This window comes from Hemicordylus capensis, chromosome 1 (assembly GCF_027244095.1).
Source record: "Hemicordylus capensis ecotype Gifberg chromosome 1, rHemCap1.1.pri, whole genome shotgun sequence".
Taxonomy (NCBI): Eukaryota; Metazoa; Chordata; class Lepidosauria; order Squamata; family Cordylidae; genus Hemicordylus; species Hemicordylus capensis.
Genome location: NC_069657.1, coordinates 386,295,778 through 386,313,339, shown reverse-complemented (window position 1 = coordinate 386,313,339; position 17,562 = coordinate 386,295,778). Strand labels below are relative to the sequence as shown.

At 38.9% G+C, this 17,562-nt stretch overlaps 1 protein-coding gene across 11 annotated transcripts in view; it reads left to right on the top strand.

Annotated features, from left to right (window-relative positions):
• Positions 1–17,562, top strand: part of CEP170 (centrosomal protein 170) — a 141,304-nt gene that overhangs the window by 104,172 nt on the left and 19,570 nt on the right. For 5 of the 11 annotated variants that reach the window (XM_053301571.1, XM_053301634.1, XM_053301564.1 and 2 more), the window contains 6 exons: positions 2,822–2,948; positions 3,638–5,467; positions 8,125–8,175; positions 9,647–9,881; positions 13,050–13,227; positions 15,847–16,014. In XM_053301571.1, coding sequence (XP_053157546.1) covers positions 2,822–2,948; positions 3,638–5,467; positions 8,125–8,175; positions 9,647–9,881; positions 13,050–13,227; positions 15,847–16,014 — 2,589 coding nt within the window. The remainder of the gene's footprint in view (positions 1–2,821; positions 2,949–3,637; positions 5,468–8,124; positions 8,176–9,646; positions 9,882–13,049; positions 13,228–15,846; positions 16,015–17,562) is intronic. The other 6 variants (XM_053301627.1, XM_053301619.1, XM_053301592.1 and 3 more) reach the window with 6 other exon arrangements.

Here is a 17,562-nt window from a genome sequence, read left to right as displayed (position 1 = left end):
CTTGCACTATGCTTGCTTTGGCTACAGAGTTAATTGGAATCCTGTCCTCTGTTGTATCTGTGGGGGTGGCAAGATAGTGGGGAGACAGTTACCTGAGACTGACCCTAGGGTGGTGGTGTTGATCTCGGGTGTGTGTGTGGTGTGGGGAGAGTGTTGATCTACACCACTGTGGGGAGCAGGAACAAGCCATGAGTGAGCATAAGATTTGTCTTAAACCCTGCTGCAGCCTAACTATACCTGCACTTTGTCTCCTTTTCGCTTCTTGCACTGGTGCAGACACATCTTTGTGTGGTCACAATTATTGTCTACCTATAGAGCATTGTGCAATACTGCTGTAAGGTGATTTACAAACTATCATATCCCAACTGGTTGTATAACTTGATAGTATACTGCTTTTCACAAAAGTGACTTGGGATGCAATTCTAAGCACACTTTCCTAGGAGTAAGTCCCATTGAGCCCACATCGGGCCTTGCTTCTGAGCCAACGTGCACACGATTGTGGTGTTAGAAGCAGGACGGGAGCACAAGCTTGACAGCCACTATCTAGTACTGGCCATATAAGGACTCAGTATAGCAATATCAGAGTTGTTCCTATAACTCCCCATAAACTAAGAGTTACAATCAGTACAGTCATCCCTTGCCATCCACAGTTTTATCAACTGCAGTTTTGAGTATATGCAAATAGGAAATTATGACAGATCTTGCCAACTGCGACTCAAGTATCTGCAGTTGGCAAGGAGTTTTTTTTAAGTGATTTGAGGGCGGTTCAGTGATTTGGGGGGGTTCAGAGGTTTGATCTGCTCATTCCTCGTGGTGACTCTTGCTATCTCTTGCCAATTTAAAATGCCTTTGAGTTATTTCTGGGGGTTTCAAAAAATTTCCAGAGGTTCAATCTGCTCATTCTTCTTGGTGACTCATGACTATATTACAGGATTTTTTGTGATTATTTTAGAATGTTTTTGTATTTTTTTCCTTTTATTTTTAGGTCTTTTTGCAGTCATGGTTCCCCTCACCCATTTCCCATAGACTTTAATGCCTCACCAACTGCGAATTTGCCAGTGGCGAGGTCTTGCCAGAATGGAAACCTAGCGGTTGGCGAGGGATAATTGTAGTTCTTTTTTCTAAGGTGAATTAATGCTGGCTTTACAGCTATCTACAGTGTATGAGATATGAGTATTCCTAGCTAACTTACTAACAAAACCAAACTATCCAGACATTTAAAACTTGGTATCACTTGAATCTGCCTATATCGATTCCACCAAATCAGAATAAGGTTAAATATGATCTTGTGTATCAAGCTCACATTGTTTGCTGGAGAAGGCCTGAGAACAAACTTAAATTTAAATTTCTTTAGCATGTACGGATCACTTGTTCTTGAAATACAGTGTTTCTGTAATTAGAATAACAAAGGAAAATGTCAAGTTTTTACTAGAGGATGAATCTAAGTGTAGATACTTCTGTGACCAAAGAAAGGGTCAATTTTCATTTCATTTCACAGGGTCAATTGCACTATTTGACTTGTGGAAAAGACTTACTTCAATATAACTTTGATGGACACACCTCACTTGAGCCTTGACAGACTAATCATATCATCTCAGTTTTAAGCACATTTGCAATTCAAATTACTTAGGACTAAATGCAACAAACTCAGGAAATGGGGGTCTGTTACCCCAGAAATTCCACCTTGGATTTGATTTGGCCTGATCTCTGTGTAACCTGTTCTAGAGGTTTCCCTCAGTGCTCTCCTTCCCATTATGCTAACAGAAGTGAAGGGGGAAATGGAGGTGGGATTCTAGCATATATAGTAGCAGGCCTTAGGCCCAGAATGCTGTCATACTTGTTTATTGAAACATCTAGGGATTTTGAGAACCATGGGAACTGTATTTTGTATGGCTTATTAGTATTTCTGGAGGAAACCAGGGGGTTTACCAACATTATTTGACTCGGGTAGAAAACTTTTCCTTGAATACAGTTAGGTGGCATGCCTCCTCCACACCCATCATATTCCTTATCAGCTTGGATTGAGGCTGCAGTAGACACTTTGTCCCATAATAACTGAGGCCAGGTCACCTGTCTTAAATTCTTTGTGAAATGTATGGTGCTGGTTCGCCATGGGCTAAAGACAATGAGATTGCTCTTCACATGCTTAGATTATTATTGTTGTTGACACTGTTTTAGAATTGCTTTAATTCTGAGTCTTTCCTTCCCCACAATTGTATGCGGAACCATTCATCTACATTTTTTCTTTAGCCATATCTAATGTGCTGATTAGCTACTGTGTGGGTAGAAGAATGAATCTGGAACTTACCTGGAATTAATTACTTTTCCCCCTGCTTTCTTTGGCACTACTGCAAATTCAACTTTGGGTGCTGCTTTAGAGGGCCTTCTCACCCGCCAGCCTCCTATCATATCTTTTGCTGGTTTGGCTGTACCAAAACTTGCTTGCAAGTAAGCATGTTTTGGAGCAGGTTGTGAATCTTGTATACTTTGCATCTTATGCAAATATACAGCAACCTATACAATTACAAAAATACTCCGCAATTTCACTTTTTTGTTGGAGCTCTGAAGTCTGTGGAAACTTTAAAGTGCCTGATTAAATTTACGTTTAACTGTAGTCATATGTTTAGATTGTTTCATCAATACTAGGTAACAATGGGAAAACAATTCCATAGCTTATCATGATTAGATTTGATTTTTCTTTCTTCTTTTTTGCTTTATTTTCTTCACTGTGCTCTCTCTTTTTTCTCTCTTCGTGTCTAAGTATCCCTCAAATATGGTTAACTAACAAAGTAATCTGTGTTGTTTTCATATCTCCTATCAGGAGAACACTGGTACGTCTGGAAGCAAACGCTGGGTGTCACAGTGGGCTAGCCTGGCTGCTAATCATACAAAGCATGAAGAAAGTGAACTGCGAAAGGAGTCATCTGCACCTGGTCCTCTAGAAAATGGTACTGATGAGTAGCCAGTAGCTATTTCTGAACTAAAGTTGAGAAACAAGCATTAGCACCTCTTTTTGCTGAGATTTTAAATTTAATCAGAACTACTTTTTAAGTTACGTTGTTGCTGTTGTGTAAGTGAAAATATCAGATAACTATAAATAGATGCTTCAATCATCAATATATATAATTATCTTAAACATACCTGTCGCTAATCCCATGTGTGGCAGCTCTCGCGAGAGTTCACAAGCAGCTGCTGGACTAGCGATGGGGACGGGGGAGAAAATAGGGATGGTGGCTGCTGGGAGCAAGAGGCAGCAGTGGACTGGGAGTTGGTGGGTGGGCAGGAGGAGGTGGTGGGCCAGCTTGCCCACCAGCCAGAAAGCACGGGCTGGGGTGGAGGAGGGGGCAGGGGGAGAAGCCATCCGTCCAGAAAGCTGGCTGGCAGGGGAGGCAGCCGCGGTTCCAGCCTGAGGCGCAGATGCTGTGTGCCCGGCCAAGCTAGTTGTAATATATTTTGTAAATTGATTAGGTGCAGAAAAAAAGAACTAAAAGATCTATGTGATGAAAGAAAACAAGTAAACCTGGACTTTTTGTGAGTTTAATGTGCTGCTGAAATAATCTTTGCCATTTTGTAGAACTATCAAACTCTTGCTTAAGACAGTTTCTTTCTTTCTTTTTTGCTATATATTTGATTTCAGATACTGACATTAGTGAATCTGGCATATCAGTTAGAAGTACTGGCTCAGCTGCCTCTTTGACCAGCCAAGGAGATAGGAAGAGAAGAACACTTCCACAATTGCCAAAAGATGAAAATGTCACAGAAGGACAAAGAACAAAAGCAACAACCCATCAGAGATCAGAGATAGGTGAAAAACAAGACACTGAACTTCAGGAGAAAGAAACTCCAACTCACACCCAAAAAGAAATAGGACAAGATACTGATAGAAGCCAGATTAAATCAAGCAAGGCAGTGAATGGCCTTTCTCCTAAAGCAGACAAGACACTTTTTCACTCCCCTTCCAGCAAAGAGAAAAGTGAAAATGTCAGGGAAACATCGGTGGTAAAGCAAGCTTTAGCTAAAATGCAGCATCAGGAACAAAATGAACACACACATTGGATTCCCACTAAATTATCTTCTGCAAAATCTGCAGGCCAGGTTGAAAGAGGGAGAGAAGAGCCTTCAGTTTCTCATAAAATGGATAATAAAGAAAGGGCATCGGGACGTGGTGCAGGCAAAGCAGAAATTAAAGTGGCACACAGTGAAGGGAAAAGAAAGAAAGCAGAGGAGACAACAAAATGTCCAAAAGGATTTAGTGGGGATAAAAAAGAAACATCAAAACCATTAGTAAGACAAGGCAGTTTTACTATTGATAAACCAAGCACAAATATACCTATAGAGCTTATTCCTCATATTAATAAACAGGCTGGAACGACTCCACCATCACTCTCTTTAGCATCCACCAATAAAATATGTGAGAAAAGTGATTCAGTGGAAACCGATTCCAGTCTAGATACAACTCTTATTTTAAAAGACACAGAAGCCGTAATGGCTTTCCTTGAAGCTAAGCTCCGTGAAGAAAACAAAACAGATGAAGGAGTTGACACTCCCAGCTATAATAGAGACAATTCCATTTCACCTGAATCTGATGTGGATACAGCTAGTACAATTAGTCTAGTTACTGGGGACAGTGAAAGAAAACCAACTCAAAAACGAAAAAGCTTTACCACCCTGTACAAAGATAGGTGTTCCACTGGTTCTCCTTCTAAGGATATTTTAAAGTCATCTTCAAGTGCTAGAGACAAAATTGAAAAGAAAACAAAAAGCCGTTCTTCAGATGCTGCTTCGAGAAGTGATGCACGCAAGATTGTGCAGAGCAGTGGAAGAATAAGGCAACCTTCAGTAGATTTAACAGATGATGACCAAACTTCTAGTGTACCTCATTCTGCCATTTCTGATATCTTGTCATCTGACCAGGAAACATGCTCTGGCAAATCACATGGAAGGACTCCTTTTACCTCAGCAGATGAACATTTGCATTCCAAAACAGAAGGCATCAAATCAGCTAAGTCAAAGGCTTCTCCAGCATCTACTGGACAATCTAGTAAGTCAATCACACTTCCAAGGCCTCGCCCCACAAGGACTTCTCTCTTACGTAGAGCACGGCTTGGTGAAGTCTCAGACAGTGAGCTTGCAGATGCAGATAAAGCATCAGTGGCTTCAGAAGTGTCTACTACAAGTTCTACATCCAAACCGCCATCAGGAAGGAGAAATATCTCAAGAATTGATCTGCTTGCCCAGCCACGCAGAAATAGACTTGGCTCCTTATCAGCACGTAGTGATTCTGAAGCAACAATGACCAGAAGCACTACATCATCTCGTATGCCAGAAGCCATAATCAGAAGTGGCATTAGGCTAACACCACCAGCAGATAGCACTAAAGTTTCTCCTAGGATTAGAGCAAATAGCATTTCTCGGCTGTCGGACACCAAATCCAAAGCTCTGTCTTCCGCCCATAATTCCCCATCAGGTAAGAGAAATTTTAACCTTGTATTTCAATGTTCAGTGCATTTTGTTTCTGTTCTTTCCATTTTCAGTTGATAAGACAACTTATAGCAGAGCATACTTGGAATGTTTTCAACTTGTATGTTTAATGTTGCTAATTCTCATAGAATGAGAACATTTTGGATGAATCGTTTATTGATAAATGCCTGATTCATATTCACCTTTTTAAGAACATATACTTAGGAGAGCATTTCTGTTCAGTCATAACACTAAGCACTTGAAGGAAAACTAGAAATACTGTGGACTTTGGAGTTGTTTCTGAAATTACATGTGACTAGTGCTTATTGAACTTGGCTAGGAGTGGCCTGTGCTTAAGTCCCTTCTCAGCCATTAACTTTTTGAATGGATTGACCTACCCAAGTCACTATATACCTTAAGGACCATCTGCTCCCACATGAATCTGCCTGTGCCTGCAGTGGCCCACCTGTGTGTGCCGCTTCCTTCTGAGTTTCATTTGGTGGCCAAGCAAGAGACAGGCTTCTCTGCAATGCCTCCCTTGACCCACAGTTTCTAAGGACAGATCTGAAGGATGGAGTAGAATCACAGATGTAGAACTGCAATATAGATCAGATCTGTAGATCAGTTGTCACTTTCTCAATGGTGATAGGGCAGAGGAGGAATGCACAGCAGCTGCACACTCTTACAACATGCTTGTGATTCCCCCCTCCGCCCATAAGTAATGTTTGAACAGATATGTGTCTGTTATCAGAGGATAGAAATATTGGCTGACATCCAGGCTAATGCTGCATGCACTGAATGTTTCACATGCGCAACAAAGGAGCAGCAATTTTCACCAATCTTCCCTTTCTTCTGTGCCTCCCAAAGCTATGTTACTGAGTGCCCTATAGCCCTTAGGGACACATTTTTCAGAAGGCAAAGAGGAAAAGGGAGATTGGCAAAAATTGCCCCTCCCTCACCGCACATACAGAATGTTATTCAGTAAATGCAACATTAGCTCACATGTCAGTCATTGCAACTCTTTATTTGTGAACTAATTCAGAACTTTAAGAAAATGCAAGAGGAAAGTATCCCCAAGTTTTGGCGATGCAACATTCATTTTGTTCTAAATTAGGTAAATTCATTTTGTTCTAAATTCAGTAAATGTGTTTACTGAAGTACTAATAGGATATCATTCTACTGGAGGATTTTAAGGGGGGAAATGGAGAAATGCTCAAAGTGTCTCAGTGAATGCTTTAAGCATAGCATTTCAGGGACTGAAATATGTATGCTACATCACAAATATTACATAATTAATCATTCACTTCTTTTCTTCCCCATGGTGTTGCTGTAGCCATGTGTGCTTTTCATAAAATATGCTCTCAAATGTCACTTAAGTAGTAGCCGGAATAAAATAATATTCTTATTTTTTTAGTAGTGGTAACAAAAGTAATTTAAAAAAAAAATCTTGTAAACCAAACACTAATAAAATGAAGTTTTGGAACATTGTAAACCTTTGGTCAAAATCAGGGTGGATCATACCATCTTGTGATAGTTCACAAGGAAGGTTCCAATTAGGAAAAATATGCTCCTACAATTCAAGTTTGTAAAGGGGTTGGTTAATTCTTGAGATAGTATTTACCCCCCAAATCGTTTGCTTGAGAACATAGAGTACTTGGTATTTTATGAATCCAGAGAAGACCTTGTGTGTTCAGCCTCTATTTTCCCACAAAACATGAAAATAACATGCTTCTGGTCGAAGCATCTATGGACATAGAGAGTTATTCCAGTATTGTGACAGCATTTTGTGCGGCCTTTTTGACTCCTAGTGCCATAACCCATCTTTTAACCCAAGCTTTTTCAGCTTCCTAAAATTTTTAGGTTTTAATCTCTGGTTTATTTTTAAATTTTTAAATTGTTTTAAGTTTTTGTATATTTTTTTAACTTGTTTTATGCTACTGTTAACCGCCCAGAGATGAAAGTTTGGGGCAGTATACAAATTTGATAAATAAAAATAAATAATAAAATAAATAAGTGCATAATATTTTCAGTTAACATTCAATGCAGTAGGTCTGTCCATACCATACCATTTCATAGGGCTGAGAAAGATTCCTGCCTGCAACCTTGGAGAAGCCACTGCCAATCTGGGAAGACACTACTGAGCTAGATGGACCTATGGTCTGACTCAGTGTATGGCAGCTTCCAATGTTCCTATACCTCAACATCTGTATTAGTAAAAACTGCCATTTTAAACAATATTATGAAGGGGTGGTGGACAAAACACCACAAGGTACTTCACCTCATTAAGGTTGATCCTGCAACATAGAGTTTCAGAATGCTGAACACAAATTTTATGGGTTTTTTCCCTTCTCAAATGGGGTACGAACCACCACATTTTGACCCAGAGTTAAATGCTGAAAACCTTAAGGGGTGTGTGAAATCTTAATATTTAGGCTAGTTAAATAAATATAAACAGGCTAGTTAAATAAATATTTAACTAGCCTGTGCCATCACCTGATTTTGATGCGCCTTGATATTTGGATTTCCAAATTGAACTGAATTTTAAAAAAAATAGCAGGGATGATTATTGTACTTAAATCCTCCAATTAAAAAGATTAAATTTTAAGCATATGCTTTAAATTTGTATTTCTTCATTAATATGATAAACAAATATTTTGTACACAGAGACATACCATCTTCTCCCAGACCCAGATCCTGCTGTTGAAACTTACAGTGGTAGAGTACTAGAAATTATATTTTGTTTCTAAAAATGTCACCCTTAGATATTTGGTTTTTCCGTTTTTCTTTTAATTCTCATGTTGTACAATGCTGAGTTGCCAAGCTAATTCTGAATTTTATAAGACATCACCTTGTGAAGTTTCATCATTTTGACTGTTTAAACAATCTGAACATTAACAAAACTTTGAGATCAAATAAAAGTATCTGTCAAAAAAGAAAAGATTGGGCCCAACTCATAACAGCTCTTTGGCCCTCCGTTACTCTGTTTTCGCATGCTTTTAGAAATGTACTTTTTCTGCTTATACAGCTAACCAATAAAAAATTTTAAACTAGAAAAAGTTAATGTAAAAAATTGAAAATAAAACAATATTATTAACTGGAATCAGTATATAGAATTAGTAATAAAGTTTATAAAATCTGATAATGGAATAAGTGTCTATCTATGCTCAACTGATTGGACTGTAATAAAGGTATATTCCAAATACACAATCTACTGTCTATTGTCACTCAAAAGTTGCAGTTACCTTTACATACCCATGAATGTATCTTACATTCTATATTGTAAATTTTTTATACTTTTGGTGATTAATGAACAAGTAAATTCATTTGGATGCAAGCTTCCAAAGTAGTATCTCTGCACCTAGCCAGCTTCAGCATAATAAGTGAGATCAAGATTTTGAACATCACTTTTTAATATAAATGCTAACTGTTTGACAAAATCAAACTAATCGAACGTAACTAATCTTCAGGGCTACTGTTAGACAGAAATGGCTGGTGTTTGAATCTTTAGTTATATGATGTTGTTTGCAGTTCCAAGCATTCTAACATTCTTTTGTTTTAAAAAGGAGGGGTAAACCTGCAATCCTCAGTGCCTGGCTGATAATGAGCATTTTGCTTGTTGTCAGCAATCTGCTACTGCCCTTACTTGGAAAAGTGGTGTTAAAGTATGAGTACAAGTCTGTTCTTCACTTGTGATTAGTTTGTGGATGTCACTTTATGTTTCCAAGCTGAATTTCAAATGATACAATCTCCAGACTTTCCTTCTAGAAGTGCCTTAATTCATCAGTTATATATTTTCTTATTCTGGGGAAGAACTCATGTCAAGTTGGACACTTTTCACAATGAGAAAAATTTGCAGAAAAAGTACAGACTCACTGTATAGGAAAATGACAATGAATTGGGCCCTTTTTCTATGTATCTTGTTCTCGATAGGACTCTGTAAAGCATTCCTGTCTTATTAATTCACCATTGTACAAAGAGCACTCTTTTCATATTTTGTAAATTAGTATTTATTATTTAACACAGTTAACAGTAGCTTTCTTTTTAAGCTGTAGTAAGCAAACACTTTTAAGAGGTATTTTGGGTTTGGAATTGAGCAACTGGTGTGTTTTCATGATGTTTCTAAAATCATAATGTTGTTTCTTGCAAAAGATAAAATAATTCTTTTTTAATAATTAAACTAATTTAGTAAATTCAAGATGGAGGCGCTTTCCTACAGATTATGCTTCCACCTCAGAAGATGAATTTGGATCAAACCGTAATTCTCCTAAACATGCCCGTCTACGTACTTCTCCAGCCCTGAAAACTACTCGATTGCAGAGCACTGGAACACCAACGCAAACTAGCAATGTCTTCAAGCATAGGATAAAAGAACAGGAAGACTACATTCGTGACTGGACTGCTCATCGAGAAGAAATCGCAAGGTTGGCTTTCAAGGAATGTTCTTAGGAAAATATATATTAGTTAAATATTTGACCTATCATAAAATGTGTTTAGTAATATAATTATGTTGAGAGAGAGAGAGAAAGACTGCCAGAATTATGTTCTCTAATACAAAAATATTAACTTTATTAATACTTTCTGGGACAGAAATGATTTTATTATTGTGTTTCCTGCATAAAGATGGTAGACTTCTAATTGTAATAGTAGCTGTTATAAATATGTAAATGGCATATAATCACAACTACTATTTAACATTTAGTTCATGTCATCAAAGGTTAATAAAGAGATAGATTCCTTAAAGGAATATAGGAATACGGCAAGGGTAAGGTAGATGAAGAACCTACTGGTAGAAGCAAAAGTAAGATCATTCTGCTTAAATATGGACTCTGCTAAGGATGCTTTAAGGAAGGAAGAGAAGATTTGGAGTTCTGTCACTGCACTGTGTGATTTGGGTATAACTTGTAACAAAATGAATACGCCATATAATTTTTCTTGGCTATCGTCTCTTTCATCACAGCATGGCACCAGCAAAATTTCAGACAAAAGGCCTGTTCAGATCATGCTTCTCCACTTTACATTTAGTGAGATCAGGAAATATTAACCTTATCACCTGCTAATGGAGCAAAAAGACACATTTGTAAGAAGTGCTTCTCTTAGCAGCAGGGGAACAACTGTCTGACTCGCACAGCTTCACTTCAGTGGCTATTGCTGTGTCTACTTTTTTACCCCTAAAATTGTGAGCCCTTCTGGGACAGGCCCAGGGGTGTAGCTATAATTGAGCAAAAGGGTTCAAAGAACACGGGCCCCCAGCTCCTGAGGGCCCTCCAGCTCCACTCCTCCCTATTTTTTTCATTATCTCCCTCACTCTGGGGGGACGCCACAGAGAGGGATGAACACGGGCCCCCTCTCCGCTAGCTATGCCCCTGGACAGGCCAGCAACCATTTTATTGATTTGTTATTCTATGTAAACCACTTTGAATACTTTTGCTGAAAAGCTGTATATAAATATTTGTTGTCGTAATAGTAATCAAGAACAAGATACAGATTTTTCTCTTCCTTAAGACACATTGAGAAATATGTCTAAATTGGAGGAATGTGTCTGAACATTCCAGGTGAAAATAAATGGGATCTAGGATGCAGCGGAGGGGGAAGGCAAGGGAAGACGAGCCCAAGACCCATTCCTGATACCATTGCATGTAAAAGTATCATCTGAGTATTGTAAGAAGAATACAGCTAACTGGAGTGGGCTGTGTGTGTGTGTGTGTGTGTGTGTGTGTGGTCTCTGTTCAAGACCAGCACAAAATTGAGTGGTTCATATGAGTTTTTCTCATATTAAAACATTTGCTGTCCTATATTCCTCTAAAATTAGAGAAGATAGGTTCCTTGATAACCAAAGTTAATCTGTAATATTAGCTGATGGTGTCTCCCAAACATGAAATATAGTAGGTAATATGAATGTGTTTTGGTATTAGAAGTTGATTAGGAAGTGAGATATGGCAGCTTTCCAGAATGTAAGAATATTCCATCTCATATTTGTGTTTTTGGACTCTGTTGTCTAGGATTATAAAGAAGTTATTTGATTTAAATATCTTTGTAGTTGTTAACAGTACACTGCTGTTCTCTATTCCAGTACAGTACAGAAAAGATTTTACAAATCTGCTTTCTATTCATCACTATAAATGTTATACTAATTCTAGAGCAATGTTTTGCCCTAGAATTCAAAGGCCTTTACATGAACAGCAAGCACATCCACTTCCACAAGGAGAATCTCGGATTTTCCCTCAAACTATGGTCCTGTCCCGCTACTGCCATGTGCCACACCAATTCCAGGGCCAGCTTTTCTGGGGCCACAGGGTGCTATAACAGGAAGGAGTTGGTGGAAAAGTCCCACTCTGAGAGTAAAATTCCACTGTCAGTTATTAGGATCCACCCAATTGTATGCACAGCCATCTCAACAAAAACAAATCTTTGTAGTAAGATTTTGTTTACTTCTAAAATGTTCACTTTCTGTTTCTAAAAAATCCCAAATTCTTCATACAAAGTATCAAGCAAATTAAGTATATTTATCTTCTTTGTGAGTGCACAATTTGTAGCTAAGGGGAAATAATCAGCTGCCATCCAGATTAACACTGCACTAACATGCCAGGTTTTCCATCTTGCGAGCTGGGGCAAGGTTGCCAGAACCTAAGGGGTATACTCGTGGGTCAAATGGTCCGTAAGCCAGAATTTGGCTTTTTAAAAGCCAAATCTGGCCACCTAGAGCTGGGGTGGGGGCCATATAGTTTTTGGCAATCTCCCCCTTTCCCTCTGCAGCTGCTTATGCTCCCTTTAAATATCTCATTGTGGGTCTTCTACTACTAATATTTCTGAGAACTGCTTTTCCACAGTTCTCAGAATGGTTTACATAGAAAAATAAATAATAAAATGGTTCCTTGCCCCCACAAGGCCCACAGTCTAAAAAGAAATACAGTGTAGACACCAGCAACAGCCACTGAAGGGATGTTGTGCTTGGACTGGATAAGGGGCCAGTTGCTCTTCCCCTGCTATGTAAGAGCATCGCCACTATAAAAGGTGACTCTTTGCTCAGTTAGGCGTCACCCAGTCTTCAAGAACATATTTTTGGAAAGCACAGGCAACTCCAGAGGGATGAGTTAATCACTTAAAAATTGCAAACTACAACCGAAAGCCATGGCGCATCAACACAATGTTAGTTTGGATGTTAGCCACCGAGTTTAGAATAATGAAGGGGAAGATGGGAGTAGACGGAGAGATTAACAAATGTATTATGGGCACAGGAAATTGAAAGGAAAACTTGATTCAAGGAGAATTGTTGTGCTGAGGGGAACACAGGGATGCTATCTAAGGGTGAATTTTAGCTATTTAAAATATGAATGCATCTTTATATAGTTGTCTCAGAAGTATAATAAGAGGACTCGTACAGTGAAGGCAATTGGCTGCTGTTCTTATAACTGCCAGAGCAATCAGTGTGAATGTATTTTAGACTGCAGTCTCTGGGATAGTTACTGTTAGAAGAAAGTAATGAGAGCTGTAGCATGTCTCAGCTTGCAGGGAGCCAACAATGTATTGCTGAGGTTGATTGGTTGAGAGAAATTATGTCTGGAAGATAATACTCTGTTCATTATTAACAGGATCAGTCAGGACCTGGCTCTCATCGCACGGGAAATCAATGATGTAGCGGGAGAGATAGATTCGGTGACTTCATCAGGCACTGCTCCTAGTACCACAGTAAGCACTGCTGCCACCACCCCTGGCTCTGCCATAGACACTAGAGAAGAGGTAGGAGATCTTCATGGAGAAATGCATAAGGTTCTTCCTTTTCTTTATTTCTTTTGCTTTACCTCTTTGACATATTTTAATTATTTCCACTCTTGTTTGCATGGATCTCGGCATTCTCTTCCTTTGATTTCAAGATCACATTATTTATTTATTTATTTATTTATTTAAACCCATTAGTCTATGAACACATTTCTTATTGTGGGCAATACAAAGACAGTTGAAATATGAACACTCTATCAGTATTCTTTTTTTTTTTATGTTGAACACAATACGTTTTGTTTGTTGCTTTGTCCAAAGCCTCAGATGTTATCGAGTAGTATCTAAGTTCTCCCTAGTGAAGAGAAGTTTGTAGAGATGTGTTTTATACAAATGTTAAAGTTTATGTATGATTTGTAGTATTATGCATTGTTAGTGCTCCTAGAACTCTTGAAATTTATCAATCTTGGCTTGTAAATGTACTTGCTGGTTCTGAGTTCCCCTCCCTAGTGTATTATAAACAATGAAGCTAAATTAGGACAGGTTCATGCTGCAATTCAGTGTTTTACTTTCTCCATTATGCTGCTTCTGTATGCAAGCTTCTGTGTTCTAACCCCTATCACAAACTTTTCAGTATTTCACATTAACTAAGTAAACCCTTTTGCCTTTTAACTATATTGTTTGTGTTTCTTAATTGTTTTTGTTCTTAGGATTGGCAGTTTCCTGGCAAAACATAACTTTAGGGACAGGGCAATAGTAACCAGGAAAAGAGGGGGGACATTTAACAATTTAGTAACAGTTCTTAAGTAAAGTTGCCCGTGTTTATCCTAAATAGGAAATTAAGAACAGCATCAACCCAAACCTAACCTGCATCTGTATGTTGCCTTGGCTGCTTAAAATTAAAAAAATTAGCGTCTTGAGTTTTTGAGTTCATTTCAACAATTTAGAGATATTCTCATAAGTGATGTCTTGCTTCCAACAGGAAACATGACGAAAAACAGAACAGATTCACACAACCATTTGGTATTGTCGGCTACATGATTTTGGGGTAGTCAGATATATGTAGAATCACAAGACAAGGTCCCGCATGGATGCCCACCATAGCATAATGTGATGGCAAAAAGTCAAAAATAATATTATGAATCTATCCATAATCCAACTTCCTGTGCATTTACAGCAATGGATTTGAGAAAGTTAATTAACTTGTCAAAATCTGGGATGGAGAAATTCAGAGAGAGAAATGAATAGGAACAAGATACATGGAAATATTTTTTACCAAATTCAGTGAATAAATAATTCCTCTAAAAGCAGTTTGATGAAGAATTCAGGTCTTATAGTGGGGCCACTGGCACAGAACTGCTCGTGTGAGTGATCTACTCTGGTGAGCAGTGTACTGTCTGATAATGATACTCATGGAAGCCCTAGGGTAGCTTCCAATAGCAGGCAGTGCTGCAAATATAGAAAACCGCACTCACAGAAGCTGCCTCTAGGACTTTGATTGAATTCCATAATGATTATTGGCTATTGTACTGTGATCTCACTGGTCTGTGACTGTAATAAAAATTGAATGACTTTGATTGACTATCTTTATCCACATTTACACAAGAGTAGATCACTCCTAACCAGTAGGACCAGAGTAGACCACTCCCTGTGAGGTGTTATTTGCACAGAATGTGCTAGTAGTAGTTAAGACTGCCTGAACCAGTTCTTAAAATCGAGTTCTGATGATGCACTGCCAGTGGCAGCAAAGAGGAATAATCTAGATTTATGTCGAGTTCATCGATATGAAACTTATATATTCCAGCACTTGAACAACAGACATTGGAAATACAGGATTTTGTTTTATGGTTCTCATGTCCTTCCAACTATTGAGCATTTAAAAAGTTGAAACACTAAATGGGCTCTAGAAATTAACTTTTAATGTATATACATTTAGTATTCTCCTTTGAATTTATTTTAATACCAACCCCAGTGATTCAATTTTTCTCTAGAAATGGGGTGGTTAGGTCTGGAGCACAAAAACCATGGACTTGAACTGGTAAAAACAGCCCTATCACACTAAATACGTTGCCAAACCTGGATATTTTCTCTTTGTCTTTTGTATTGTCCATCTTGATTTATTTAACTTCTTGTACATAAAACGTGGTTCATAACATTATGTCCTGTGTACATTTTTGTGAGTAACAGTAACATTTTGTGAGTATCAGCTGAAAAAGACATACATTGTATTTGCCATGTGGTTTTATTGTGTTCATGCTGGTTTCTTTTTTTATTGTCTCCTAGCCATACTAAGACTCTTCTAATGTAAATATGCATTTTCTCTGAGTTAGGTAATGTTGACTTACATCATTTACTAAATAAATGAATCCCCTTTTTCTCCTGTTCAGAATTAACATACATTTTAGAATATTTACATAGTACTGTACGTAACTGTGTCCTGTTCTTAACTAAACATTTATTTCTGTAACATCAAAACTAAAATTATTAGTGGCCCTTTGGTAATAGAACACTTTTAAAATATACAGGAAAGTGGAATATTCCAACTATGGATTTTATTTCTTCTGTGTTTTAGTAGAGAACATCTGAACTGATGGGCCTCTAAATATGTCTCCAGTTGATTTTATCAAATGAAATATTCTCTCTATTTATTTATATATTTATTTATTCTTTCAGCTAGTTGACCGTGTATTTGATGAAAGTCTAAACTTCAGGAAGATTCCTCCGGTAGTAAATGCAAAAACACCCGATGGGAACGGTCGGCCTAATGAACCGAAACCACCACCAGTAGACATGCCTGAGCCCCCCACAATAACACGTCGACGAACCTGGAGTAGGGATGAAGTAAGTACCCACTATTCTAGAAATACATTTTGCTTTACAGAGATGTGAGACTGAGACCCATAGAACTGATAACTTACCTGTCTCCCATTCCGTAACCAAATTACTTAAGGCTGAACTGTCTCTTTCACTGCAAGGACAAGCATGGGATGTGATAACTGCATTCTGGATCCTAGCAATTCTCGATGTTTCTTCTTCCATAGATAGAATGCTTCTTACAAGCTAGAAGCAGGGTTTGTCAACTAATAATGCAGAGGGTACTCCTCTCACAGAAGGTGCCTCTGCCTGATGTTTGACTAGCCTCCCCCCACCATGCTAATTAATTACTGTTCTGGAAGGGTCCTCCAGCCTTCAGGAACAACATCATCAGCGGGTGGGGTACATAGAACTGCAATGGAGAACAAGGGACAACATTATCTTCCATGAGCTTCCTTCTGCTTGCGCTTCAAATAATTAAGTCCATTGTCCACTATTGTTTCTGTTCACAGATGTATAATATGCTCATGTGTGTTCTGAACTCCTCCACTGTTCCTGTGGATCCTTTTATCCACTTACTGGATTTAGGAGTGATCTTTAAGCTTTGGCTTTATTTTGAACAAAAAAGCTACACTTCAGCTGGTCTCATGTGCATTTGTAATGCATGTAGTTGTTTGTAGCTGCATATTTCCATCTGCCCAGACCTTTTCCAGTGGTTGCCTTTTTATAGTATTCAGCATCGTTCTAATCCTTAGGTTCACAGACCATTTAAGTAGGGATGTGCAAAAAATTTCGGGCACAGATCAATCTGTGCCCAAAATGAGCAATTTCGGGTGATTCAGGGCCGAACCGAATCACCCTCGATGTCCCCTGATATTTTTCGGGGCCGAGCCGAATCACCCGAATTTCGGGGCCGAAAAATTCGGGTGATTCGGCTCATGACCAATTTTGGGGGATTTTTTGAAGTTTTAGTGACTTTGGGGCAGTTCGGGGGCATAGAATGGGATCTGGGCAGAAAGAGTGGGGTGGGGTGGTAGTGCCTAATGGGTACAGGCTACCACCCCAATTTCAGGGGGATAGGGCAAAGGGCTGATTTTTGGGAAATTTCTGAAGTTTTCATGTCTTTGGGGCAGAAAGTGGGGCCTGGGGCAGAATAGTGGGGTGGGGTGGTAGTGCCTAATGGGTGGAGGCTACCACCCCAATTTAAGGGGGATTGGACAAAGGGCTGATTTTTGGGGAATTTTTGAAGTTTTTGTGTCTTTGGGGCAGTTTGGGGGCATAAAGTGTATCTGCCCCAAAAGGGTGGGGTGGGGTGGTAGTGCCTAATGGGTGGAGGCTACCACCCCAATTTCAGGGGGATTGGGCAGAGGGCTGATTTTTTGGGAATTTTTGAAGTTTTGGTGTCTTTGGGGCAGATTGGGGGCAGAAAGTGGATCTGCCCCAAAAGAGTGGGGTGGGATGGTAGATGGTGCCTAATGGGTGGAGGCTACCACCCGTCCCCAATTTCAGAGTGATTGGGCAGAGGGCTGGATTTTGGTGAATTTCTGAGGTTTTTCTTGATAAGGTGCAGTGTGC